Genomic DNA, 27,876 nt, shown 5'->3' with positions numbered 1-27,876 from the left:
TTGGAACCAAAATTGTTTTTAAAATGTGAGTTTTTGACACTTGGAGGATTTCATTCCAAACTCTCAATTATATAATTACCAAAAAAATCCATGTTTCAGGAATACATACTTAATCTTAACATAAAACTCATGTCACTTATCACAAAGTTAAGACAATCAAGTGTATAAAGGAGAAACAAAACCGAAGCAGTATTTACAAATTCAGACTACATGAGACATGGTGTAGAACCTTTTGTTAATAAACAACACAATACATACTTTTACACACTACATTTCAAAAATGATACATCTGTGAACAATATGACAAAGGGCGTACTATTGAAGACTTTAAATTCAAGATCATAGCGTTGAAGACTTTAAATTAAATTCAAGGATCGTGGAGTTGAAGACTAAATTCAAAGTCAAGGTCAGAGTGATAAAGCCTTTAAATTCAAGGTTGTAATGATGAAAACTTTAAGGATAGATTGTCTAAGAAAGGACAAACAACTAGCATTCAAGTTATTTAGTCAATTAGTTCCCTGTGAGTACAAAATATATAGGAATCACTAAATGGATTAGCCTAATTACAAATTCTGTTCAATTCTAAATAACTCACAACTGTAAGAAGTCTCTTCACAGGATCCTCAGTCATGTCTTCTCTCTCTACCCTTGTGGAGGCATTCCTGCTACACTTCAAATCCTTTTTTTCAAAACAGCTCCCTCCCATGCCCAACTATTTGTAAGTACAAAATATTTTAAAACAAAGAAATGTCTGTTTCTTAGCTAAAGAACTATTCTCCCATTGGCTTCTAGAAGAGAAAAAAAAAAATTCCCATTTCTTCCTCTACCTCAGAAACACAAAGCGAAACCAAAACAATCCAATTCCTAATGTAGTGTCGCATAGAGCTCAGGCCCAGAACAGTATTTCATGCTAGTTTTCCTGCGATATGCTGAGAACAATTTAATTATTTACATTATTGAGAAATCTGTTTAACAGACTGGATGCACTCCAGCCCTTCCATTAGCAGAGCCTTGCTTAAAAAAGGCGAGAGCAGCGGCGTCTGCGAATGGGGACGTCAAAAACCCTCCTCCGCCTCTCCTCCTCATCGTCCTCATCAGAGTCGTCCATGTCTGCTGAGTCCTCCTCATCCTCCTCGTCCTCTTCGTCTTCCTCCTCCTCCTCCATCTCCTCATATTCATCAGGGCCCATTTCCTTGAAAGAGAAAAAAACAATTTTTGATAAGAATGCCCACCAGTTTTTTTTTTAGACTTATTTAATGCAAATTCTCCGATGTCCAGAATCAAAACCAGACATATCAAGTATGTTATAGAAGCACACATCACGTTTTTATAATGTACAGGCTGAAGCGAGGTTCTACAGCGTATGTTCCATCACATGCTTAAAAATGCTCCCTGTCGTTTAAAAGCTGTTATTCAAACAGTACCTATTTTTTACATGGTAATTGGTAATTCACACAAGTTAGCAAATTTGTCACTCCTAACAACCCAACATTAAAGTTTACTGAATTTAAGTAACAGTTCTTTATTACTGTATATCCGTACAGAAAAGAGGAAGTGAAAATATTAACAGGGTATGACCCCTACTGGTAGCTTTTATGTACTGTCAACAATTTTTACTGAGCTCCTACTCTAAAGACATATTTCAGTTCAACCTCTATGGGTATCGTCTACTTTAAAAAGTAACTTGTTGAAGAGCAGTAGTGACACTGAACATGCAATATCTGAGCATCTCTTAGAAACTTCAGTTCTCCTTAAGCAGTGTCTCCGATCAGGTCTTAACTTACTCTGCTGTCATTTTTCTTTCACACATTTGAAGACTCAAGGAGATGAGCTGCCATAGTAAACAGAATTCTGAACAGCAATGAGGACCTAGTTGGTGATGGGGGGAGTGACTTGGGTGGGATGTGATGTTAGAATATAGCCTTCCACTGGGGCTCATGACATAGCACCCACTACTCCTAAGGTCTTCATCTGCAACCCTCTCCCCTGGTTCACTGTACTCCCAGCTACCTGGCCTCCCTGCATTCGTCAAAGACACCAGTACATCAGTGCTGCACGACTTCTGCATGGGCTGTTCTTTTGCTTGCTCTTCTCCCACATATCCACCTGGTTCCCTCTACTTCTTTCAACTCAAATGTCGCCCAGGCCTTCCCTGAAACCTTTATACTCTGGTTTTTCACCAGAGCATTTATTACTACTTGATATAAGGATACAGTGTTTACTACACTTGGCCTCTTCCAACTAGAATGTAAATTCCACGGCAGAGATTTTGATTGCGTTGTTCATTCATGTTCCCCAGCACCTAGTAGGTACACTTCATAAATATCAGTTGTTCAGATTAATTAATGCAAAGAAAGCAATTGTCCCTTAGAATATGTCACTTAGGATTTATTATAACGCAGCAAACAGAGAAAATGTACATAAATATAACATAAGATATTCCATTATTTTTTATTTTGGGACTTTTTAGACATCTAGGAAACATAGACTTTGAAACTGAGTACAAGATCCAAAAGAGGAAGAGGGGAAAGGTTTAGAAATTCTAAAACATTAAATCTAGGTAGTATGATTGTTATTTTAATGAAGAAGGAAAATGAAAAATGTGGCTAAAGAGGGAGCTTGCTGATGATTTCAATTAAAAGCGTATACACACAAATACAGATGGAAAGAGGAAGACACAGACAAAAATGAAAATATATCAGCAGCAGGAACCTCTAAAGTGTCTCAAAACAAAGAACACACCACTTAGATCAAGCAAAGGCTTAAGACCAAACAAAAGTATATTTTAAGTGGCATTCAAAGTACAAAGAAAAAGAAAAAAATCCAGTCTATTAGTTAATCAAATGTTTAAAAGCAAAAAGGAGAACAACTCCCACATCAAGAGAACAAATTTTTAAACAGGAACGATAAGAAAAACCAAATATAATTCCAATCCAAATATAATTCCCACTGTGCTTCTTTCCTGTATTTAGGAATAAGCCCCCATTCTCATTTTTTACTGATTTATCATCTTTGAGAAAAAAATTTTATACAAAGCAGGTCAAGATTTTATATGTTTATTTGTGTTTGTGAGGAAAAAAAACTCTCAAGAACATAGTTAAGAGAGGGCTGAACATGTAATGAGTTTATTACTGTGATTTAAAATTAAGAATTTTAAAATAAAACTTTCAAAACAAGTAACTATTGTAGAATATCTGTTTTAATTTCTAGTATGATACATATCAATATAATCCGCATAAGCAAGAGTTCTTTGGAGTCCTCAATAACTTTTAAGAACTTGAGGGGGTTATGAGACTACAAAGTCTAACCATAGTCCTTAGCCTACTTTATACACACCCCCACTAACATTAAAAACAATCTCCATGGGATCAAATGAACCCAATGGAACCTCACTAACTTAGTGCCCGCCTCCCCAATATATTTAATATCCCTCCCTCCCTGCCAAGCTACTACTCAGAATCTCTAGGTTTCTCTGGAACACTCCTTATAAACTATTTATTTGGCTAATCAATAAAGACCCTCTGTGGAGTTAATTCTACAGTCATATAAATCAGTACTAGAGGAAAATTTAACTTACTAATCGAGCTATAGATACCCTGAATGTCGGACAAGCCATATGGAATCGGGGAATGGCAACATTAAAGATCTTGTCTTTGAAGTAAAGAAAGTGGAAGGTATAATATCCTTCCATATATCCTGATGTTGTAGAGAAGGTGGTGCAACTTGTGTATTCATATACCCGACCTGGGCTGATGATTGGGAATTCACCTGCAGAGAAAACAGTAACAATAAATCAAAGCATAAAATTCAGTCTTTCATTATAGTAAGATATGTCCTTTATGGTCTTACGTAAATTATGTTAAAATAAATGCACAATTACAAAAAAAATCTAAAAGGAAATATAACAAAATGTTAACAATATGGGATTATGTTCTCTCTCTCTCTCTCTATTTCCCAGCTCTCTCTAGTTGGGGATGTGCTATTAATTTTAACATTCCCAAATTTCCAAAAACAAACTTTCTCTTTCTGCCCTATGCCTTGCATTCTATAGAATGATAATGAACAATTATCCAACAACAAAATAATTAGCTTAAAAAAGAAAAGCAAAAAACCCAGATAGTATACAGAATGGAAAAATCAATCCCTGAGTAATTGAGTTTGTTATAATTTTAGAAAAGTTCATGTTTAACATACTAAACCAATAGGTAAATGGCATTTGCACATTATATTTATGATGCAAAATATTGTAGTTAGGGGAAGTCCAGCATCTAGCATGTCTTTCACATTGTAAACACAACTATTAAAAAGATAAGTCTTATTCACTAACTACACCATGCATATTCCAAGTTATGTGTCACATACATACTCTCAAAAATGTCTTACAATCAGCTGACAATACAGACCCATAACTTGGGTTACATACCAACTACTCCAGGTCCTTGAACTTCCTCTACATCACCTTTAGCATTTGTTATTCTCCAATAGCGGCTATCCAACTGACAAGCCTTTTCAGGAAGTGCATCCTTTGACATTTCAATTCTGGAGAAGAGAATGGGGCAGTAAAGATGCAACTCTGGATTCCAGGTTTATTTCTGTTTAAGAGTTACATTACTTGGGCTAAGATTATGAAAGGCATTATTACCAAAGGAAATTAAGAAGCCCACCCCAAGGTCTGTTAACCATCTATTTCTGTAAGTTCTCAAAGATATTATTGGCCTTATTAGCTTACTCCCTAACAGAAATGCTTTCACTCAATTTTATGTACTTGACTTAAACAATATAAAACTGTACAAACACAACAGAGACAATAATCTTTTGCTGTCCAAATAAAAGATCCATGTGGGGCTTTATGTAATATAGTGCCATGAGAAACTTGTTTCAAAAAAGTCTTTTTTTCCCACTACAAGACTATGAAATCCTCTTTGCTTTTTTCCATTAGCTTCCAAAAAGCAAAAGGCAAAATGTCACTAGTTACTAGAATTACACTTTGGCCTTGTTTTGCAATATTATTATTTCCCTCCTTCTCTAGAAATCTGCAATCTCATATTTTCATTTTGAGTACTCTATAAATGTGTGTAGGTGTTATTACTTTAAGCATGTCTCAATCTTAGGCAAGCTCTAAATAAAACAAAACATGTATAGTTACATGTATAACTAGATATACAAAAGTACATATACCACCAAAATCCTAAGATGCTTCCTGATATGCACACATTACTAAAACATTTCCAGTATGTGTATATGCATATCTATATAGCCTTAAAATATATATCTATGGGGCCTCCCCGGTGGCGCAGCGGTTGAGTGCTGGGTGGTGAAGCTGCCCGCAGCCTCTGCAACACCGGTTCGATCCCCAGCTGCTCCCCAGCCACCGGAGGAGGGTCCCACATGGCGCGCAGACCTCTCCTGCCGGCCACTGCTCCCCTCAGCAGTGTACTTGGGTCCTTCTGTCTGCTCTGCTCCCAGCTCTGGCTCTGGTGAATTCTCTCACCCTCCCGTGCTTCTGACTGTACCCAGTGCTTATATAAATAAATAAATAAATAAATAGATAGATAAATAAATAAATAAATCTTTAAAAATATATATATATCAATCAGAAAATAAATAAAAATATACTAAAAGCAGAGTATCCTTAATCCCTCACAGCAACACTAAGCATTGGATTTGGTTAAATAAGAAACAAATACTAGTAAATTCACTTTAATTAGCAAGTTATACTTCTAATTAAAGTGAATTTACTAGTATTTGTTTCTTATTTAACCAAATCCAATGCTTAGTGTCATGTCTTATATACAGGCAGTGCTCAAATATTCCTGAGACTTTTAACTGAATAGAGACAGGCCAGAAATGTAAACTACATGGTTTTAGCTTGGGCAATTGGACAGCTTCTAGAATTCATTGCAACTCTAATATAGAGCTTTCACAATGACTATAACTTAGCTGCATCACTTATATCTGGTGCAATACTTCAAACATTGTGAGAAATAAATAACTTAGAAGTTAATATAAACTCAAGGTACTTTACAAACACTTAATTGTAGAAAATTTCATTGTCCACCTTCTTCCACACTTCAGCAAGAAGCTCCCTTTTAAATTTGTTTTAAATATTATGTCAAATAGGCAATAACAACTATATCCCACTATTAATTGAAAGGCGATTCCATTTAAAATTCTCACCTGATTCGGTATGTGAAGAAATAGTGGGGTGGATGTACAGAGCTCAGTTCAGGCAGAAATGATGTTGAAACTGAAACTGTAATATCCCCAGTTGTTGCTACACACTCTGGATCATGAACATATCTAAGGTAATTTTAAAAATTAAACATTTTTTAATCAGCTAACTTTAATTCTTTAAAAAAATAGATTTAAAAATACACTGCAAAATAGTTTGTACTTTATTTTAGGATAAGAAATTTAAATACTATTTGAGATATTAAAAGTATATTCCTAATAAGCGTGGAAAAAAAAAAAAAAAACCCTAGAAGTTATAAACTGGGAAACCTTGAAGAATCTGGGTCAGTAATAATAGCAGTCAAGGTTCAATGATCAGTGATTCATATAATAGATCAGTAATTAATCTGGAAATTGAAGAGTTTATTCCATTTTCAAAGCTAAGGAAACTTCTGGGACATTTGAAAACCAGGAATATCTGAAAACAGCTGTAAACAGTGGCTCTGACAAAGATACATTACTTATGTAAAGTTATTCTAAAGGCCTATAATGTATAATTAATCTATCATTTCTGCCAACCAGACCACTGTGAACCAATATTACATCTAGTACTTGCATGTCCCATTCAGAGATATTTGCCAAGAGAACAGTTAATGACTTGCTTTAGTAAATCTATTTATTCGTAAACAGCTTTTTTTTCCCAAAAAGAAACTACTAACTACCATAAAGCCATAACTGCTAACTCAAAATCTGTTTTTTCTTTTGTTTCTTTAAGATAAAAATACTGACCAATTATTTGTATGTTTGGGCTTTAAAGAGAATAAAATAGTGAGGTTTAAGACAATAAAAGGTTCTGTTATTAACCTTCTTGGGAAATTTTATCTCATCTTCTAGAACTGATAGTTTTTCTGATTTATCCAAAAGCCCCAAGTAAAATACCTGAAAATTTGGTCTCTGATGATAGGGAAGCCACCTGATACAACATTGTTGACATAAGAAGTAAACCAATCAGTAAAAGTAGCACCTGTAAACCAGGAAGGGAAGAAAAAAGGACAAATCAGTTTTGTAAAATCTATGAGAAACAAGGGGAAATCGTTATAATTCTCTATGCTTAAGATGTGATACCAAAACTAGAAATATTCATGGGAATAATTCTACTAGTCCTTTATCAGATCAATTTCTATTTTCATTTCTACCTAATTCCCAACCAACTTGCTAGGGAATCAAACTACCTTCAAGCTACTTTTTATACTTAGTTTTTTTTACACTAATAATAATAGGTTAGAAATTTTTAATTTGTTCTGCTATAAGAATGTAAAGACTATTCTATCATTTCTAAAACACACAGAACAAAAGAGCTATACCAAGGACAATGTCAGCACTTACTCTCAGAAAATCAGGGTATGTCCCTAGTCCCAGTACATCCTGACTCATGAACAAATTCTGGCAGAAGCCAGGCTCAGTCTGGATATCAGGGGTATGGCACTCTGGAGTTCTGGGCCTCAAGCCAGTCCGAAAGTAGTCTAATTGCATCAGTATATATTCAAAGGCACAGAGGCCCACCATATTGTCAGTGACTAGCTCAAAGCAGAAAGGAAAGACCACAACAGTCTAGACCACTAGTTTAGACCATATATTCATGATCTAGTGATTGAATCAATAGCAAGTATTTACATGAATTATTTTTGCCCCTTCCACATTATATAACATAACTTCCTCAGACCCCTACTATCTATTGCTATAACTCTTCAATGCTTAATTAATGTTCAATTAATTTCTTTGTAATCTTGCTTCTACTAACTTTTACTGTACTCTGCTATGGTGAAGAATGCCAGATGCTAAATTTATAGTATTTACTTATTATTTTACTTAAGGAATGATAGAAAATGCAATTTAAGGGCCTTCCTGGTGGAACAGGGGTTAAAGTCTCAGCACTTTCAAGTTATCACCAGCCACTGTGGCTCGAATTTGATCCCTGGCCAGGGAGCTAATCCACATGGTGCAGCAGACTGCCCCTGTCTCACCCTCTGCTCCCCTCAACAGTGTATTTCAGTAGATCTGCCTGTTCTGCTCCCCACTCTGTCTCTGGTGAATCCTCTCACCCCTGCAGCTCTGGCCTACACCCCAGTTCTTCTATGCATAAATAAATAAAAAGTAAATCTTTAAAAAAAAATACAATTTAAGCTAGGGTGTGAGAGTACACAACTAATTTCTATCTACTTTGAGTAAGATATTAAAGAGCTACATGAATAATGTCATTAAAATTCATAGATCTAGTAATTTGCCTATAGAAAAGAATTCCCTATAGAATTTGCCTATAGAAAAGGGCCTCCCCAGTGGCACAGCATGTTGAGCGCAGCACTGTGAAGCTGTCCGCAGCCTCTGCAGCGTGGGTTTGATTCCTGGCTGGCCAGGGAGATTTCCACATGGCGTGGCAGACCTCTCCTGTCCTACCCGATGCTTCCCTCAGCAGTGTATTGGTTGTCTGCCTGTTCTGCACCCTGCTTTGTCTCTGGGGAATCCTCTCACCCTCCCACACCTCTGGCCTATACCCCAGCTCTTGTATATAAATAAATCTTTTAAAAAAAAGAAAAAAGGAAAAGAAAAGAATTTCCTATATATTCTTCATGGAATAAAATGTTACATGAAAAAAATTCCTTATGGTTTACCAAAAAAGGGAAATTCAATAAAGTAAGGTTCACTTTAATATACTTTATTATTATATTTACTATATCAAAGCATGTTCTCTAAGATGAGAATCAGGGATGTAATGTACAACATAATGACTACAGTTACTATTGCTTTATTTTATATATATATATGAAAGTTGTTACAATGTAAATCCTAAAAGTTCTCATGATAAGGAACTGTATACCCTTTATATAATGATGTATGTCAATTATATTTCAATAAAACTGGGAAAAATGCTAAACAAAAGAAAAGTTCTAGCATGAAGTAAAACAGTCAATCTGGGTCTATACTGTCCATTATGTTACTCACTAGACATTTTTCTCCCAGCACTAACTTCTCACTTGCTCTCTTCCCAGTGCATTTCATATCTTTTGCTTTTAACTCCAGCTACCAGAAGTATATTATCTGCCCCTATCATCCTGCAATAGTGGTAGGGTCTTCCATATCAAGTCAGACCAACACCAAATTGAGGGTAAGAAACTCATAGAGTTTAACCAGCAGCTTACCTGTGAGCTGAGGCAGCCTTTAAGTTTATAAACAGTAGCACCACTGCACTAGAGCCATAATGATGATCTCTGAAAGTATATACTACATGAGGATGCCAAAGAGGGCAATGAGCAGGGGCAAAATCCCCAGAGGGTGTTTACCTTGGAAACCACAAACCATGTGAATCTGAGCTGAAAGCCATGGGCTAAATTTAAAAGCTTTTTATAAACTTCTTACATAGGAGTGAGAGCTTCTTGATATTGTGAAATACACCACAATGGAATGTGCCATAGTAAGGAAAAAATGGAGACTTCTACAGTTTGAGGTTCCAATTAGGAGACATAATTAAATATAGATATGTCAGCCTGCAAAGCCCCTTTACTATTGAATATTAGTATATAGGGATGTTTGATATGTGTCAGAAATGCCTTTAAAAAGCAAGAATAGTCAGGAAGCTTCTCTTTAAGTGAATTAAATAAGACTGGATGTATAGCAAAGGGATGAGATGCACTTCTATACAAACTGAGAGGTTCTCAAAAGTTTGAGACATATCCTTATAAGCCAAGGAAAACTACTGCTGAAGAGTTTATGAAGTCCAATGTATAGTCAACTCTGAAGATGGCTGTTTTAGGGTTTCCAGTAATACATGTCAGTATTTTACTATAGCATTGGGACCAAAAGAGAAAAAGTATAATTTGTGCGCCTCCCTGATGGTGCAGGAGTTAAAGTCTCAGCGCTATCAAGCAATAGCCAGCCACTGCAGCATGAGTTCAATCCCCCACCAGGGACCTAACCCACATAGTGCAGCAGACCTCTCCTGTCTGGCCAGTGCCCTGCCTCAGCAGTGTATTTCAATAGATCCACCTGTTCTGCTCCCCACTCTGTCTCTGGTGAATCCGCTCACCCCCATACCTCTCGCCTACACCCCAGTTCTTATATGCATAAATAAGAAAAAAGTGTAATTTGTTTTACATACCTATATCTCCAATCATATATTACTAGAATTGATGGAAAATGTATGTGTGAGGTAACTATATACATACTCATAGTAATTCTATACATTTTACTGTTCTACAGTAGAGTCCTAAAAGTCCTAAGAGCATAAGATTGTATAGGGCATGACTTTTTCCAAATAGAAACCAAATTCAAACAAAGTACAAGACTTAGTCTTATGAGAACCTAGATGCATTATATTTTCTACCAGTAAGACTTAAGAAATGCTAGCTGGTCAAGGAAATGAAAAGTTTTTACTAATTTAATTTTTTTGACCAAGTGGAAGTAGAAAAAAAGAATTTTTTACCTATAATAAACATGTCAATAGCAGCTGGATTCCGAGCCATTTGGTCCTAGGTGAAAAAAAAGAATATTAGAATTGAGGAAAATACTTTTTACTTAGTTTCTGATTGTTCATTATCTGTATCCTTCCTTAGAGACATGGCAGAGCGGATAAAAATAACTTTAGCACTCTAACCAATCCCTGGACATTCCTCACATTTTTCTGTTCCAATTCTTAATGATTTCTATATTTAGGCTCTTTCTATAAAATCTTTAAAGAGTGGCAGGCACTTCTCAGTAAGTTAAAGGCTATACTATTACTATAACAATGAACTGAAAAATTATCCTTCAAGAAAACAATTAGGAAGTTTAAGATAAGATGATAAATGGCCTATTCTAGAAAAAAGGGTCTGGTATTCAGAGTCAATTCTAGGTTAGTCACTTTTCTCAGTAAATGGAGACTAAGTCACATTCCTACAACCTAATAGCGATTAACAGCCAAAAATGAAAATAAAAAAAGATTGCTTAGAAAAATATTGCTATACAAGTTCTTTAAATATTTAAATGTTATATAGTCATATATCTCATTAACTGTAAAAGGTATTTTCAATTCCTCTTTTAAATTAAAAGTGCTCATCTATGCAAAAATATAGGCAGACACTGCAACTGAGGAACTGCTGAGAACTGAAAAAGAATGAAACCACATTTTCTGTCACTAAAATCCTAACAAAGCCTCCTAAAAAAGTATCTATATTTTTCAACAACTCACATACATACTGAAGAAAAATGTAAGAAGTTTCTTACACTCACAACTTGAATCAATTAACATTCAAAAGCTAAATTTTACAATTAGTTTTCCCTAATTTAAAATGCCTTAACACACATCACTGCTTTCCCTTATATTTACAATAGTCTGCACTATTGATCCACTGATAAATTTCTCTTTTGGCATTCCATGCCATTATGTTGGAATATTAACACTCTAGTATGAAAGGGCTAAAATCTTCTACAACCTGTATAAACCTAAAAATTCCTAATGTACCACACACTGACACATTCATCAGAACACATCTCTTTTAAAGCCACACTTAAACAATTTCCTACTTACTGGACATTGGTAGAAAACTTCATTTTTGTTCCGACCCTCTGCAGCTTCCACTGCTATGTATTGACTCAAACCAGTATGTATGCAAAATGTTAAAGGGAGACAGTATTTCAGTCCCTGTCTCTGCTGAAAGCCTCCAGCAGCTGTATCGACGTCTAACAAATCCTCAGATCGGTAGTGATTAGACAGCGCCATACTTCCCAACAACCTGAGAACAAACTCAAAAATTTAATCAATTGCAGTGCCAAACAGCAGTGCATCATCTTTTTTATGAAAAATAATTTCACACTGACATCTTTATAAGAACTGGTTAGCATGTCAATTCTAATACCACAAGCACTACAATTTCTATATATTAAATTCAAACTCTTGAGTGCTAAGATTCTGATTTAAATTAAAAGCTTAAATGTCTAAATATCAGCCTTTTATTTAAAAGAAAAATAATTTCATTGCTCTTGAGACTATCTTGCCATGATTTGCCAGTGCTTTGCTATAGATATATATATGACTAATGTTTAAATTCTGATACCTTTACCTAGAAATCACCTTTAGCTTGCCCTATCCTACCAGGGATTATAAATGTAAATCAGCCTAAGTCTAGTCCAAATTTTCATAAATTTGGGATGCGTGTGGTCTAAATTCACCTCACTGCATGTGCACAAGAGCACAGGCGTCACTGGCCATTGATGAGATTCCCGCCATAAGCCGATTTGGGTTTGTGGAAAGATAAAACTTCCTCTGTTGAAATTCATAAACTCTTTGTCATGTTAATTCTGGCAACTTTTAACAAAGTTCTCTGTTGCTTGCTCTTAAAATATGACAATGATCAATGTTATCATGTTTCAGTTTGAAATGCAAATAGAGTAGAAAAAAAACAGCCAGTAATGCTTTATCCAGTACTAACTGTGTAATATTTAATTTTTGAACACTACCTTGTAATTGTAATATGATCATCTCCAAGATTCCCTGTACTCAATCCTGATCTGCAAACACAACCCATATGGTTCTATATATACACACACACACACCCAGGCTCCAATAAGTTCTCCTTGATTTCTTACAAAGGTTTTCCAAGTACAAAGTCTCTGATATAGCTTAATTTATGAAAGACCAAAAGGCACCGACCCATTCAAAGCATATAGCTCTTAAAACTGTGAGTGAATGTGACAGATACTGTGTGGATCAAAAGGTTCCACAATGAATTACATCTTTTAGTTTAAAATAGGCCATTCAGTTACACCTGAATAGGACAAAACTAAATTTTCTTTAGTACATACCACTCTGAACAAGTTACTGCTTTTTACATGTGCGGTAGATGGAATTTGTATTAAGCTCTCCAAAATCAATTTACCTGTCCTATAACAAGATGAACACTTCAAGGGCTCTACACAGTTTCAGTTAAAGTATACTTACATACATCTGCTCTATGTCTCATAACCAGCCCCTCTCCCACCCTTAACCAGCTTTCATTTCAAGTAGAAAGATGTGTTGGTGGAAATAGTCTTATGAGCTTTATTTATTTATTTATTTATTTATTTTTGGTAACACTGAGCTATATTTATTTTGCTAGAATCAAGTTTAATGTGTAGATTTTATCTTATAGATTGCTATAAATGGGAATTTAACTTGTTAAGAGTAATACAGGGCTTCCCTGGTGGCCTAGGGGTTAAGTCTCAGCACTATCACCTCTGCAACCTGAGTACAATCCCAGACAGGGAGCAAGCCCACATATGTAGACCACTCCTTTCTCTCCTGCTGCTCCGCTCAGCAGTGTTTTTCAGTAAATCCTTCTGTTCTGCTCCCCACTCTGTCTCTGGTGAATCCTCTCCCCAAACCCCTGCACCCCTGGCCTACACCTCAGTTCTTCTATGCAGGAAAAAAAAAAAAGTAGCTATAAATAAAATTTGTCTTCATTCTAGAAAATCACTTATACATTAAAAATAAACAAAACAGTAACACCTTACCCAGGAACCACTAACTTCTGCCCGTTGTGGATACGATACGAACATCGATAGTCATCAGGTAGTTTGCAACCAATCTGAGCTTCCACAGCATCTAGGTCTTCTTCTCGGGCACCCTCTGCAATTCACAGAAACGAGTAAAATATGAAGAATCATAAGCCTTAAAGAAATATAATCTTCTAACCAATGAAACAATCTCAGAGCAAGTGTATGTATTCAAAATACATTGCAATATGGAGGAATGAACTGAAAATTCAGAGAAACATTACATCACTTTAGATTGGTTCTGACCTGCAGAGCACTGGCAAGCCAATTCCTCTTTCCTCTCAACAGAGAAAACATGGCACTAAGTAAGATACGGAAAGGTAGGTATCAATGATATCCACAATAGTTTTTTCACATTACAACACAAATTTTAGGGTATATCTTACTTAACATATAGTCACATATTTAAAAAAGAGAACTCTTTGTAGTACAGAGTCTTAATGTAATTTCTTCAGGGGAAATACAGGATATAGGTGTTGATTCATATGTGAGGAGCCATTAAAACTTAAATTCAATTTTGTTTATATTAGTAAGTTCGCCATATATTCTAGTTTGAGAGTGGGAAGTAATTACAAAACCGAAAGAGCTCACTTCCAGGAATGGACCAAGCCTCTTGCCGAGAACAAATACAAAAACTGAACAGCAAGAGATTAGTTTCAAGGCTTTTGGAGAACCTCAAAAACAGTAAAAATTTGAGAGGGAAGTAGGGGAGCGAACATGAGGCTGAGAAATTAAGCAAAAAAAATAAAATTAAATTAAAAAAAATAAGTTAAGCTAAGCTTTTCGTGGTACCACAGGGTTGACAGAATTTCCAAAATTAATGAAAACATCAAACCATAGATTCAAGAAGCACTAAAAGCCCTGTAGAGAATAATTACCAAAAAAAAAAAAAAAAAATCCTATATAGACACATTACTGGAAAAAACACTGAAAATCAAACACAAAGAGAAATCTTAAAAGCAGCTAGAAAGGGAAAGGACATATAATCACCCTCAAAGGAACAACAGAAAGAATGACTGCTAAATTCTCAACAGAAACAATAGAAGGCAGAAGAATCGTATCTTTAAAGCGCTAAAAAAAACAACTACTGGCTATAATTCTATAGATTATACAAAGATTGTATAATTCTATAGCCAGTGACTATATACATCAAAACTGAAGCTCAATTAAATATATTTTTAGACAAAAATTTCAGAAAAACTCTTCCTCATTTAAAGAAATATTAAAGAAAGTCTTTAGGCAAAAGAAAAATGATTACAGATGGAAGCATGAAGATGCAGAGAAATGAAAGGCGACCAGAAAAGGTAAATATGGAGGTAAATCTAAAATAATATCAAACATATAAAATAACAATGTTTTCAGAGATATAAAATATGTTGGCAATTAAAGTCACAAAAACTGTAATAACAAAGACTGGGGAGAGCTAACTGGAGTTAAAGTATTCCCAAGTTCTTTCTTAACCGAGGAAGTGGTAAAAATATTGACGTATATTAGATTTTAATTCAATCATAGATGGATGTTTTAATCTCTTGAGTATTCAATAAGTTAGAGAAATAAGAAAGGGAATTATGGTTGAACAGATAATTCTGGTCCTTCCCACATGCCAGTTTCCTTCTTCAAAGCCAATAGGAGAGATCCCCTTACTTCAAATCTCTCCAACTTCTGGAGGGGCCTATAAGGTTCCTTTTAAGGGTTTGTATGTTTAGGTCAGGCTCCTCAAAATGATTTCCCTCTTTATTAGTGGTGAACTCAAATTTAATTTCAGACCTTAATTACATCTGCCAACCCTCTTTACTTTGTCATTTAATATGACCTAACAGCAGGACTGAAATCAATTATATTCATATTACAGCTATACTCAAAGGGATGGTCTTATTATATTGCGATGTACAACTGGAGTGGGAATCTTGGGAACTATCAAAATTTTGCCTACCACAGAAAGATATTTTAACATACTTCTCTTAGTAACTATAGAAAAGTAGACTCCCCCCACCCCCCAAAAAAAAATTAGTAAGAGTGTAGAAGATCTGGAGATTAACAATTTTTGTTAACATAGTAAATCCAACAATGGCAAAATAAACATTCTTTTCAAGTGTATATGGAACATTTACCAAGACAGATTGTATGATGTACCACAGAACAAATCACAACCATTTTAAGTTTATTCTCTGATGAAAGCAGAATTAAAATAAAACGAAAAAGATAACCAAAAAAATACTTGGAAATAAAATGATACATTTCTCTACAGCCGTTGGGTCAAAGAAGAAAAAGAAGTCAAAGTATTTCTAATTGCATGTTCATGAAAATATATTAAAACTTGTGGACTCAAGCTAAAGCTATGTTTAGAGGGAAATTTATAACCCTGAATGCATAAAAAAAAAAAAAGTCTGAAAATTTATGATTATGTAAATATCTCAAGTCCAGAAAAAGTGTCAGTCAACTCAGAAGAAATCAAAGAAATTAAGGAAATAAGGAATGCCATACTCCCATAGAAGGAACGGACAAAGGCAAAAGCCAGTTCTTTGAAAACATTACAAAGATAAGAGAGTATTATGAAAAACGTAATATAATACATTGGAAAATATATACGAAGTGGATAATTTCCCAGAAAAACTTAATCAAAATTGACACAAGAATATGCAGAAAATCTGACTAGTCCTACCTCTAATAAAGAAACTGAATCCTTAACTAAAAACCTTACAATGAGAACTCCAAGACTGAATGGATTCACTGGTGCATTCTACTAATCATTTAAGCAAGAAATAAGACCAAGCTTACATAAACTCTTCCAGGGAACAGAAAAAGAGGCAACACTTCCCGACTCGCTTTACAAGGTCAGCATCATCTTGATACCAAAACCTGACAAGAACATTGCAAGAAAGGAAAATTACAGGCCAAACTCTCTCATGAACACAGATGTAAAAACCCTAATCAAATACTAGCAAATCAAATCCAACAATACATAAGAAGGGTACTGTAATTACAACCAAAGTTAAGTTTATTCTAGGAATGCAAAGTTGGCTTAACATTCAGAAAAATCAGTGTAACAGAATGAAGTAGAAAAATCACATGATAATCACGAAGTTGGAAAGGCATTTGATAAAAATTATCTATTTAAAACATATAAAAAAAACCATCTTCCCAAAGTAGGAACAGAAGGGAAGGGATTTTCAATCTGATAGAGAGGTATCTTTAAAAAACCTATAGCAAACAACATCTTTAAAGAAGAAATGCTGAAAGCTCTAATTTTGTGATCAGAAAAGATGTTCACTCAAAATTTCTATGCTATATTGTATAGAATGTCCTACCCAGTGCAATAAAGCAAGAAAAAAAATGGCATATAAGGATTGGAATACTATAAATGAAACTATCATTATATCCTCAGGAAAATGTAAATTAAAATCACCACTATACATCCACTAGAAAGGCTAAAATAAAAAGAATGACAACATTAAAGTGCTGGTAGGAATGCAAAGTGATAGAACTACTTTGGAAAATCAACATTACCTTTCAAAGTTTGAGATAAGCACTTTCTACAACCCAACAAACAATCCTAGATATTTATCCAATAGTAAATATACATAAAAAATATACTGCATTATTTCTAATAGCCAAGAAACTAGAAAAACCCAAATATCTATCAACAGTAGATTATATAAATTGTGATCTACTCATATAATGAAATACCATATTCCAACAAACATGAACAAACTACTGTTACACACCACACATTTCCATCCCATAAGCAAAAAAGAAATAATTCACACCAAATGCATACTTATGCAATGTATATAAAGTTCAGAAAGAGAGAAAGCTATTCAGTGGCATTAGCAATCAGGATAGTAGTAACCTCTGAAAAAGAGGGAGGGTTCTAGGTACAGATAATTATTTTTTCTTCTTGATCTGGAGAATTTTACAATGGGCATGTTCACATTGTGATGATTCGCTAAGTTGCACACTTATGATCTGAGCATGTTTCTGCATGTTGGTTAACATCACTAGTGATAGCATGTGGTATCACCTACCCCTAGACACGTGATGAGAGGAGCACTTAACCTCCATGATCATCTTTCTAAAAACTCATAGTCTAATCATGAATAACACTTCAAACAAAATCATTGAGAGTGGCATTCTACAAAATATCTGACCAGTACTCCTTCAAACTGTCAAGGTTATAAAAGACAAGGAAAGACTGAGAACCTACCACAGACCAGAGACACTAGGAGAAAAGACAACGAAATGCAATGTGATATTCTGGATTGGATAAAAGATATTCATGGAAAATCTGGTGAAATCCACATAAAGCCTGGAGTTTAGTGCCATGTGCCAAAGAAGACTTTAGTTTTGACAAATGTCCCATAAGGAAATACATTAGGGGAAACTGGAACTGAGTGAGGGATGTATAGGAACTCTCTGTATATCTTTGCAACTTTCTTGTATTCTGAAATTACTATAAGGTTTATTTTATTTTATTTATTTATTTATTTATTTTTTGTGGGGCCCTCGCCAGCGGTGGCCGGGGAACAAACCGGCGCTGCAGAGGCTGCGGACAGCCCCGCAGCCCAGGGCTCAACCGCTGCGCCACCAGGGGAGGCCATATAAGGTTTATTTTAAAAAGAAATTCAGTACAAAAGAGAACAAGCTGAATGGCTGCCCGAACCAGAAGTTGCATGAGGAAAGCAGTTGGAGCTACATGTTGGACATTTAACATATAACATTATGAAACCAGGAATTTCTTGAAGACACAGCTAGACAGGAAAAAAAGTAAAAACCACAAACATGGAAAAGAGAAAAAGGATAAAATGTATGTTTATAATACAGTAAAATTTGGGAATCAGAACAGGTTCAAATCTAACCTCTACCACTTACTATTGATCTCTGGTAAATTACTTTGTCCCTTTAATCCTGTTTCCTCCCCTGAGAAATGGGGGATAATACCACTTACCTGAGAGAAATCTAGTAAGGATTAGATAAACTTCATGTGTTTAGTAAAGTTCATTTACTTCCCTTGCCCTCTAGCCTGCTTATATAAGGAAGCAGTGAAAAGTTACGAGGAGTCAAGAAATCTAAGTTACAATTCTCCCTCTCTCGTTTATTAGTTACAGGACAAGCCTAAATCACCTGAATGCTCAGCCTGTTCCTTCACTTGTAAAATGGGCAGACTGGTATAATATCAGGGATAGGCAAACTACAGCCTACTGCCTGATTTTGTCAATAAAGTTTTCTTGGAACACTGCCACATCCTTTTGTTTATGGACTGTCTGTGGCTGCTTTCCTACAACAATAGCAGAGTTGAATAGCTGTGACAGATACCACCTGTCTCTCAAAGCCTAAAATATTTACTATCCGGTCATTTAAAGAAAAAGATTTGCCTAGTCATGGTCAAAATGATACCTAAGTTCCCTTCCAATTCTAAAACTAAGCCAATACGTAAGGCAAACATAAAATTTCAAAATACATGATAAACCATTAGATAAATTGGTAGAAAGTCTAACTGCTCTTAATTTTCCTTCTCTCTGTCATTTCTATAACTTTTGAAAATGAGTCAGGTACTATGGTCCCTGAGGTATGTAGGTTCCTGACTCATTCCTAAAACTTACCATCCTAAATTCTCCCTAGCCTTTCTACTATAGATGGCAGTCTTTACCTTATTCCCAATTGTAGGGCAAGTGATTTTTCAGGCTTTTCTGCCTCCTGCCATTAGGATTGCCCTGCCTGATGGGGCACCTGCAGTTGTTACATTGCTCTAAGCTGTGTTCTTTACTTCTGTGGGCCATGGCTCAGTATTGAGATATTCCTGGAGAAGCAGAGGCAGGAGAGAGGCAAGAGAGAGGCAGGAGAGAGAAGGGGAGAAAGAACACCAGAGAAGCCCAGAGTGAAGACTTGCGCCAGGCTTGGAGGCCTGCAGGCAAGTCTTCACTCTGGTCACCCCCACCCCCGGCACCCCTGCCTGCCATGAACATGGTTGCTGCACTACCTGTAAAAGCTCAATAAAAGCTTGAGAAAGCCACTGAGGGCTGCAGGACTCTCCTTTACCCTGTCTGCTCGGATCATAGAACCAGCTCTGCCCACCCTGCCTCTACACCAATGTATGGCAAAGTCGCAGAGAACTGGTACCTGGAAGTAAAACAAGGCTGTCAAGGAGTTCCATGCCAACCTCACCTCCAACTGCTAGGTAAAGAACAGTGAGCAGGGAGCCTGGGAATACCAAATTGAGTGCAAAGAAACAGAAAAAAGGAAGAAGCTACTATGGATTCTTAGCTTCTTCCTTTTTTGGTAGCTTTGCGCCTAAAAAAGAAATCATGTCTACATTCTCATGTTCAAAACACCTTAATATTGGACTAGCTCTCTAAAAAATCTAAGAAATCTAAACAAAATGAGGTATATCTGTTCTCCCTTCAACTGCTGGTAAGGCCCTAATTCTGTAATCAACCTTATATTCAAATCCTGGCTGCCTTTTGCTTGATGGTAAATAACTTACTTAGTTTTTTATGCCTTATGCAGTTCACCTATAAAATGAGAATAGTAACTACCTACCTCACAGAATTTTGGCAAATTAAATGGAGTAATACACAGCACTTAGCTTAGTACCTAGCTTTGTGTTTACTAAATAATTATTAAGTCCTTACTATTTTACTTCTCACCACCAAACACTTATTTTCAGGATTATGTTCTTCTTGAAAATATTTAACCCACACTAAGTGGATAACATTAGAAAAATAACTATTAAAATTGTAATTAATTAAAATATCATTTCCTTCAAAGCTCTATCCTCTCTGCCAAATCATTCTTTCTTCTACCTTGAAGCAATTGAGTTTTAAGTACATTGTCATACGATCATGATTTCTATGAAATTCACATTTGCATAGAATGAAAAATTCTTGAGGAAGTATGAAACATAAAAGGAATGCTGTTTCAAAAGAGACCTTAGTACAAAAGGAATACACCTGAGAAGAACTGATCCCAATTTTAGCTTAGTAAAACCCCAAATTTGTATAAAATTCATTTTATGAAGAAATGGAGACTAAAGCAGATAAATAGCAATATATAAATATATCTATTTCTGTACTTTCTTGGACATAAAGTAATAGATCAAATTAATGGAAACTAGTTTGTTAGTTTCCAAACTTGCCAAAATTGGACAATAATGGTGTCGTAGAAAGAACAGGTTTTAGGAGTCAAAGAGACCTCAGTTCAAATCTTACTTTTCACTATCCTGTAAATGTCAAAGTAGGGATGAAATTTTTCCTTACTCCTATGCTGCTCTTACATTCTGAAACTCAAGCCTTCAATTTCCTAATATTAGACTATCAAGCAAACATTCACTTGTACTAATAACAGGAAAGAGTATAGATGATCACAGCAGGCAGTTTTTCAATTACCAAAAAACAACAACGCAAAATACCCACTTTAAGAAGAAATCACATACACACAAAATAATCACCATTGTTGTCTTTAAGCAATCTTAGCATTACATTTCTTTATCTAAAACAAGTATAATAATGAGTTAATTTTTTTTAAGTGTGGGTTCTCAAGTGGACAAAATTAGGAAACTACTACCTCAAGGGATCTTTTTAGCAATGTAAGTGGTAATTTGGAAATGTGAATGGTACAGATAATGTTGGATTAGTAGAGATTAACAAAGATGACAGAGACCCAAAGTTTTTTAAACTAACCTATATGTATATGCCATGGTACTAAAATGGGGGAAGGGAGATTGCATTCCCAGTACCTTTCAGAGACAAAACCATCCGAGGACATCTGGGTTCTAAATATTTCTTGAGATCATCCCAGGCCTTTTTAATAGCAGCATAATGGTCAATGTATCTTCCTACATCAGAGTAAGTATCTATGAAGAGAGATTTCCAGCACTGATTCTTCTGTGTTTTCTCTTCCCTAAAGAGATGGGAAAAAGAGATTAAAAATCTAATAATATGAAATTAGTGTATACTTTAGACACATACCAATATATTTATTGTGGATTTGTTATTTTTACCTTTTATTTTAGCCACACATGAGAACTACATAGCAAAAAGTGATACATACATCAAAAAACTTAATAGGAGTTATTGCCAACAAGGTGGGATTATGAGTCACTCTTCTTTCCACCTTTTTTTTAACTTTTCTAATCTTTGATAAAAATAATGTGAATAGACTATGCAGTATAAATTACAACTTACTCCTAAAAACAAGTATAAAATTTTAAAACACATATGTAGCTCTTCTAGTTTAGACAATATTTAGATCTAATGATGTTGTATTAATCTAGTTTGTCTACATTGGATTAGCCAGAGAAACAGCATCAAAGCAATCACGTGATTCAACATTTCTATTTTATATAATTCCACAAATATTTATTTAGTGTCTACTTAGCCACTCAGGACGGGGGGTGGGGGGTGGGGGAGGGGGGTGTGAGGGGAGAGACACATTTTTTTTTTTTTTGGCTTCAAAAAATATATAATCAAGACGAAAAAATGGAGTGTAAATTAAAGAGTTTGACGTGATACAAGTTAAGGCAGTCACAAAGACCTTAAGCTAACCTATAAGTAATCTTGTATCTTATCTTGTTGGAAATAGAGAGCCACTGAAGTATTTTAACAGGGAGTCAAAAGAGCAGAATTGTGGTTGTGGTTTGGGAGTGGCAGATTTAAGGGATCTAAGCCCAACCTCTCAAAGGAAACTAGTTATTTTCTGAGTTATTGCTATAATTCTACATGTCTATGCCACTAGCAATTCATTTATCAATTTCACATCTATCTATCAATACACCAAAGTCAAAGATGGGATAAAGCAACACTTAAAATTCCCACTTTTCCATTCCTTCCCCTCCCAATGCTTGATAGCTCAGTAATTAATCTTTAGTTCTATGGAATAGGTTACAGCTTTAAATGATAGACTTAATCCTTTACTTCTTGCTTCACCAATTTCAGTCACTACCCTGCCTCCCCTCAACCTAAAAAAAAAACAGTATTAGCATTCCTATCCTTTCTTTCACCTTTCTGAACTCCCACCTTCTGTCATCTATACTTTTATTCTGTCAAATTAATTAACATTTACTGAATTTAGTGAACCCTTGTTCGCAGAAAGGTCAAAGAGACCATTGTACAAGCAAGTCTGGAGTTCAGTGGCCAGGGACAGACATTCAAGTTTGGGAGTTAAAAGCACGCACACACACTGTGAACCACTATAGTGCATGCGGGAGAATACATAAGAAGAGCCTGGACGAAGGATAGATACTTGGAGAACACCAGTATTCACTAGCAGGCACAAGAACCATCAAAGGAGATAAAGAGACAAGAGTTAGAGGGGAGAGTCAAGCCAGAGTAGCATTATAGAAGCTAAGAGCCACATTTAAAGAATACATACTGCTGAATACTCACTCAGATATCAGCCAGTATTTTTTGCAATGTCTTCTCCACAGTGGATCATGGCTTGATAGCTGGCTAAGTCTCCGACTGACATAGCAACAACTGGCAGTAACCAGATTCACAGTTAGTATAAAGAAAATAAGAAAGCAATTTAAAAAGAAAGATGAAAATATTCAATGTTAAGCTTTGTTTTTACCTCTTGCTCTTATTTTCTACTTTCTGTCCTTGTAATTGTAAAGCATAGTTTCTAAACCCTGTTTTAACAATGTTAGCTTATGAGTAGTGAAATATTAACTTTTTTAAGTAAAATAACCCCCCAAGTAACTCCCCAAAATTCTACCACTCTAATTTTCCTATGTAACTTTATAAAATATAAACCACTCAAGTTAATTTCAAATCAAAGAGCTTTCCTATATTATTGCTATATTAATTATTTCTGCATATAGGAAGAAATGCTATTCTGGTATAAATAAAGCAGTTTTTCTTTTTTTTTTTCTTAAGATCTATGAGAAATTTTATATCAAATTCTAGCCTTTTGTGTATTCTGTTCAAAAAATTTTTTTAAAGAAATACTGCTTTCCAAAACAACATTTAATTATAACAACTGGAAAGCCCACCTACAAAAGGTGTGTGATTCAAAACAGTTCTGATTCAATATCCATAGCTATTCATATTAGTACCAGCTACTCAAGAACATGGACTCAAAAACATGGAACAAATAATTTGCTGGCTATAAACAGATTTCTAATACAGTAGTACTCCAATTCTGCAAATACTATCCAACATAAATGACTTGCAAAAAGAATAAGCCTAAGAAAATAGACTTTATCCTTTCAGAAGAGGAATTACAAGTTATAGAAAAGTTAAGTTTTCAAAGATCTCACATGGACAATAACTAATCACATGGGGAATCTAAAATGGAATCTTAAATCCCATGGGGTTTGTCAAGGCCATGATTGGAACATGTTAAAAATCGATGGTAAACAGAATAGCCTTTAATTTTCATATTTTACAAAAACATCATGTTCACTCTTTTCTGAAACACTCAAGAGCTGCCCAAACAAACATTTGCAAAAATAGGACTCCCTCCAGTTTTGTGAATTGAGAGTCCATTCCCTCTTTTCTTGATTTCCTTCCTTCCACTGTCCCAAGAGCTAAGTAACATGAAAGAATCTCTGGACTAAGCACCAAAGGTGACTTTGATGCACATCAAAAGCTGAAAATTACTGTTCTAGACATTCTGACTCAGTTGGCTTGGGGCTGAGATCTGTACCTAAGGCCTCTGTGTTTAAAAAGTGCAAACTGTAATTCTGATACACAGAGCATAAAGAATGAATAGTGTTCACACACACACATACACACACACACATGAATAGAACACAATACCGAAACCTGAAACAGAGAAGGCATCATGCAATCTCAGGTTCAAACATTGCACCTGATATTCTACAATGATACCAGCAGACTAATCCAATCCAACCCAAACTGGTTCAGCAAATCTATGTCCCAAACCCAGGGCTTAGCAATGGACTAGACCCTTGGCAAAGTTGGTTGCATGGTACAGGAAAGAAGTTGTAGCATACTAGAAACTTTTCTATGAATGAAATTCTGTGGTATTTGTGATGTGTACTTTTATGTGCCTGGGCCAACAAATGCTCAGAAATGAGCATTTCTGAGTGTGCAGTGAGGGTGTTTCTGAAAAAGATTAGCATCAGAATTTGCAGGCTAAGTAAGCCAGAAGACCGTCCTCAACATGGATGGGCATTATCCACTCCATTGAGGGGCTGATTAGAACAAAAAGCTTGCTGAATTTGCTCTCTGCCTGACTGAGCCGAGACACTGTTCTTCTGCCCTTGGTGCCCTTGGTTCTCAAGACTTCAGATCTTGAGACTCAAACTGAAATCTTTAACATCTGCTCTCCAGCTCTAAGCCCTTCAAATGATACCACCAGCTTTCTTGAGTCTCCACCTTGCAGATGGCAGATCACAGAACTTCTCAGTCTCCATAATTCATGAACCAATACCTTACACTAACACACCACACTCACATCATATTGATTCTTTTTCTCTCAAGAACCCTGACTGACACTATTCAACTCAGTTTACTTTCACAAACATTTATGGAGGGAACTATGTCATTTCTGTTCAAAACTTTGACTACTACCTAAAGCATTTAAAATAAAACCTGACTTCCCCACATTGGCTCATAAAGTCCAGCATGATCTCACCAGTCTCTTCTCAAACCACTCTGCCCGTGAGTCACCTCCTATCTCCAGCTAAGCTAGTCTTCTAGCTCCTGCAATGGTCCAACCAGCTTCTGAATATACTTTCCCCTGCCAGGTCTCGACCTGTGCTGTCCTTCATCTATACCAACTCCTTTCAAATTAAATCAATCCTTCCTCATTCCTTAACAAAACAAATGGTTTACTTCCTTCACAGCAAGTAGGACCTCTTGGAATTATGCATTTGTTTTTCCCATCTTGCACATCAGATTCTAAGCACCACTACAGTGACCTTATCTCTTGCTCACTACTGTATCCCTAACATTTAACAGGTTGGAACGCAGCAGGCACTCAAAAAAAAATTGTTGACTAAATGATAAAGAGAAAGATAAATAAGACAGTCTTTACATTTAAGAAGTGCACAATCTATCTAGCCTGGCAAATGAACTCTGCAGAGGAAGGATGGTAGAAAGAGAAATCAGGAAGGGTGATCTTAAAGGAATTCCACTTTGCCAGGCTGAGAAGAGGCAGACAAGGTATTCCAGGGTCAAGAGCTTCAGGGGCAGGAACAAAGAAACCAAGTGTATGATATGCTGACAGAGTTCTGCTTTGGCTGGAGAGGACTGTTCCAAACTATAAGGACCTTAAATGCTCTCAGAAGTTTAGACTATAGTTGTAAACAACAAGTGGCAGCAAACATTTCGAAGGGGAATGACAGCCATATCTGTCTTAGAAAGATGACTCTGGTAGCAATGTAGCCCAGCGACTGAAAGAGTGTCGGTGTGTGTCAGATTTATAAGAAACTATAGCAACAGAGTATTTCAGATGAAAACAGTTTGCATTGGAACAGCCTTTTCCAAAGAAAAGAAACTTTTATTTCTCTGCTTCAGTACAAGCATAAATAGGGCAAAAAACTATTTTCTAGAAAAATAAAGAGTGTTACCAGTCCTAATATAGATAGGAGCAGCCAAACACTGGAGTTGCTGCCCTCTGTCATCACTTTGCTGTCAGTAACTCCAAGAAGTCCGTATTTCCGAAAGGATTCCTGGCAACACGGCACAAACATCAAATGGCTAAAATCCCATGCTTTATACCAAAAACAACCACAAAACTAAATCTCGCCTATGCATCCTCAAAGAGGGCGATTTCACTGCCTCTGCAAATACATACACATGGTGGCAAAAGAAAGAGCCATGCCACCCGCTGTCAAAGGTGTAAACAGCGCCATTTCTTCCACCACACCAGACAGTCCCGAGCGCTGAAAAAAACTGGGCATTTAACTACTCTAACCAGCCACCGGTGTTTATTTTGGGAACGGACAGCTCCTAACAGGTGAAATCCAAAGGAGAGCAGCCCGTCACCTGTATCCCAGCACCGGAAGTCAACACCAAAACACACAATCCAGCATGCAACCTGGAGGAGGAAGGCTAAAAGCAAAACAATTATCGGGCACACACATCCCAGAGCTCCCCCCGCCGACAGCAGGGGGCCGGAAGTCACACCTGGGGGTCACACCTGCCCACTCCAGAACTCGACCCCGCAGGCCCGGGGCCCAAGCAGAGAGGAGCGCTCGGCTCGGAAAGGAGCTTTTCCAAAGTGGCGAGGGTCGGGCCATCCCCGGCGGAGTTCCGCCGGGCAGACGCGCGCGGGGAGCGGCGGGGCGCAGTGGGGTGCGCGAGGGCGGCCCCCCCGAACCCCACCCCCGTTACAACTGGGCCTCGCCGAGGTCTGGGAGAGGAGTCTGTCTCGTCGCTCCCCTGGCCAGGGCCCTGGCCAGGAGGAAGAGCTCAGGGCGGGGCACTTGCCGCCCTCGTCTCGCCCGGGCCCGGGGTGGCTCCGCGGGACCAGGTCGGCCCCAGCGTCACCTTCTGGCTGACGCGGGAGTCCGGGTCCTGTCGGCTGGCTGGGCCTCCTGGCCTCCGGCCACACCGCCTCCTCGCCCCCATCATGCCACCCCTGCCTCGGCGTCGTCCCATTACTTGATTAGGTCCCGGTAGTCCAGGAAGGATAAGATGAGGAGCAGGGGATCGGTGGGCAGCGATTCTAGGGTCAGCGACACCGACTCCGTCTCCATGGTCGCCATCTTGCCTGGCCGGTGCAGGCCTGGCCCCGCCCCGGCCCCGCCCCGGCCCCGCCCCGGCCCCGCCCCCGCCGCCACCGCCCGAGTTTGCTCCCCAGCGGCTCTCGCAGGTTTGTTATGTAACCGCCGGACGGGCCCGCCCACTGGGGCGTGTCCAGTGGGCGTGTCCCGAGAAAGCCCCGCCCACTCCCCCGGCCCAGCCCCCTCCAGCGCCCGTGGAGCCTTCAGCTTCTCAGATCCCGGCTCCGCCGGCTTCGTGAGCTCCGCGGGGCGCGGGCCGGGTCCGGGCCAGATCTCCTAAGCGCTCCCCTCTAAGGCCAGTCCGGACCCCTTCTCAGTCTTTGTCCCAAATCCTCTGCCTGGGTGTCTAGTCCCTCTAGCGAAATTTTAGCAGCGGATGCCCTCAATGCCTGACTTAAAGCTCAGAGTCCTCTCTGCCCCTGAACCCCAAATCTACAGCTTCTTTTCGTTTT

The 27,876-nt window shown here is 37.2% G+C and overlaps 1 protein-coding gene across 1 annotated transcript; it reads right to left on the bottom strand.

Annotated features, from left to right (window-relative positions):
• FBXO3 (F-box protein 3) lies at positions 1 to 27,431 on the bottom strand. Its single transcript, XM_037522481.2, has 11 exons — positions 27,303 to 27,431; positions 23,115 to 23,204; positions 21,467 to 21,630; positions 13,693 to 13,807; positions 11,732 to 11,936; positions 10,649 to 10,694; positions 7,111 to 7,195; positions 6,178 to 6,300; positions 4,424 to 4,539; positions 3,578 to 3,768; positions 1 to 1,192 (listed from the first exon to the last, which is right to left on the bottom strand). Exons 1-11 carry the CDS (start codon positions 27,404 to 27,406, stop codon positions 1,016 to 1,018), a joined length of 1,416 nt encoding a protein of 471 aa, XP_037378378.1. The 5' UTR covers positions 27,407 to 27,431; the 3' UTR covers positions 1 to 1,015.
• Between the last annotated feature and the right edge of the window lie 445 nt (positions 27,432 to 27,876).

This window comes from Talpa occidentalis, unplaced genomic scaffold (assembly GCF_014898055.3).
Source record: "Talpa occidentalis isolate TD23 unplaced genomic scaffold, MPIMG_talOcc4v2.1 talOcc4.3, whole genome shotgun sequence".
NCBI lineage: Eukaryota > Metazoa > Chordata > Mammalia > Eulipotyphla > Talpidae > Talpa > Talpa occidentalis.
Note: the sequence above shows the minus strand (reverse complement) of the source record. Positions and strands in the feature narration are given on the sequence as shown.

Bases quoted from the DNA above. Each gene is read 5' to 3' on its own strand.
- FBXO3 (XM_037522481.2), bottom strand. From the start codon at position 27,406: ATGGCGACCATGGAGACGGAGTCGGTGTCGCTGACCCTAGAATCGCTG. The intron at 13,808-21,466 runs GTACTGGGAATG...TGTGAATTGCAG, and splicing joins GATGGTTTTGTCTCTGAAAG to AGGGTGCCCGAGAAGAAGAC. The intron at 11,937-13,692 runs GTAAGGTGTTAC...GTTTGTTCTCAG, and splicing joins CAGAAGTTAGTGGTTCCTGG to GTTGTTGGGAAGTATGGCGC.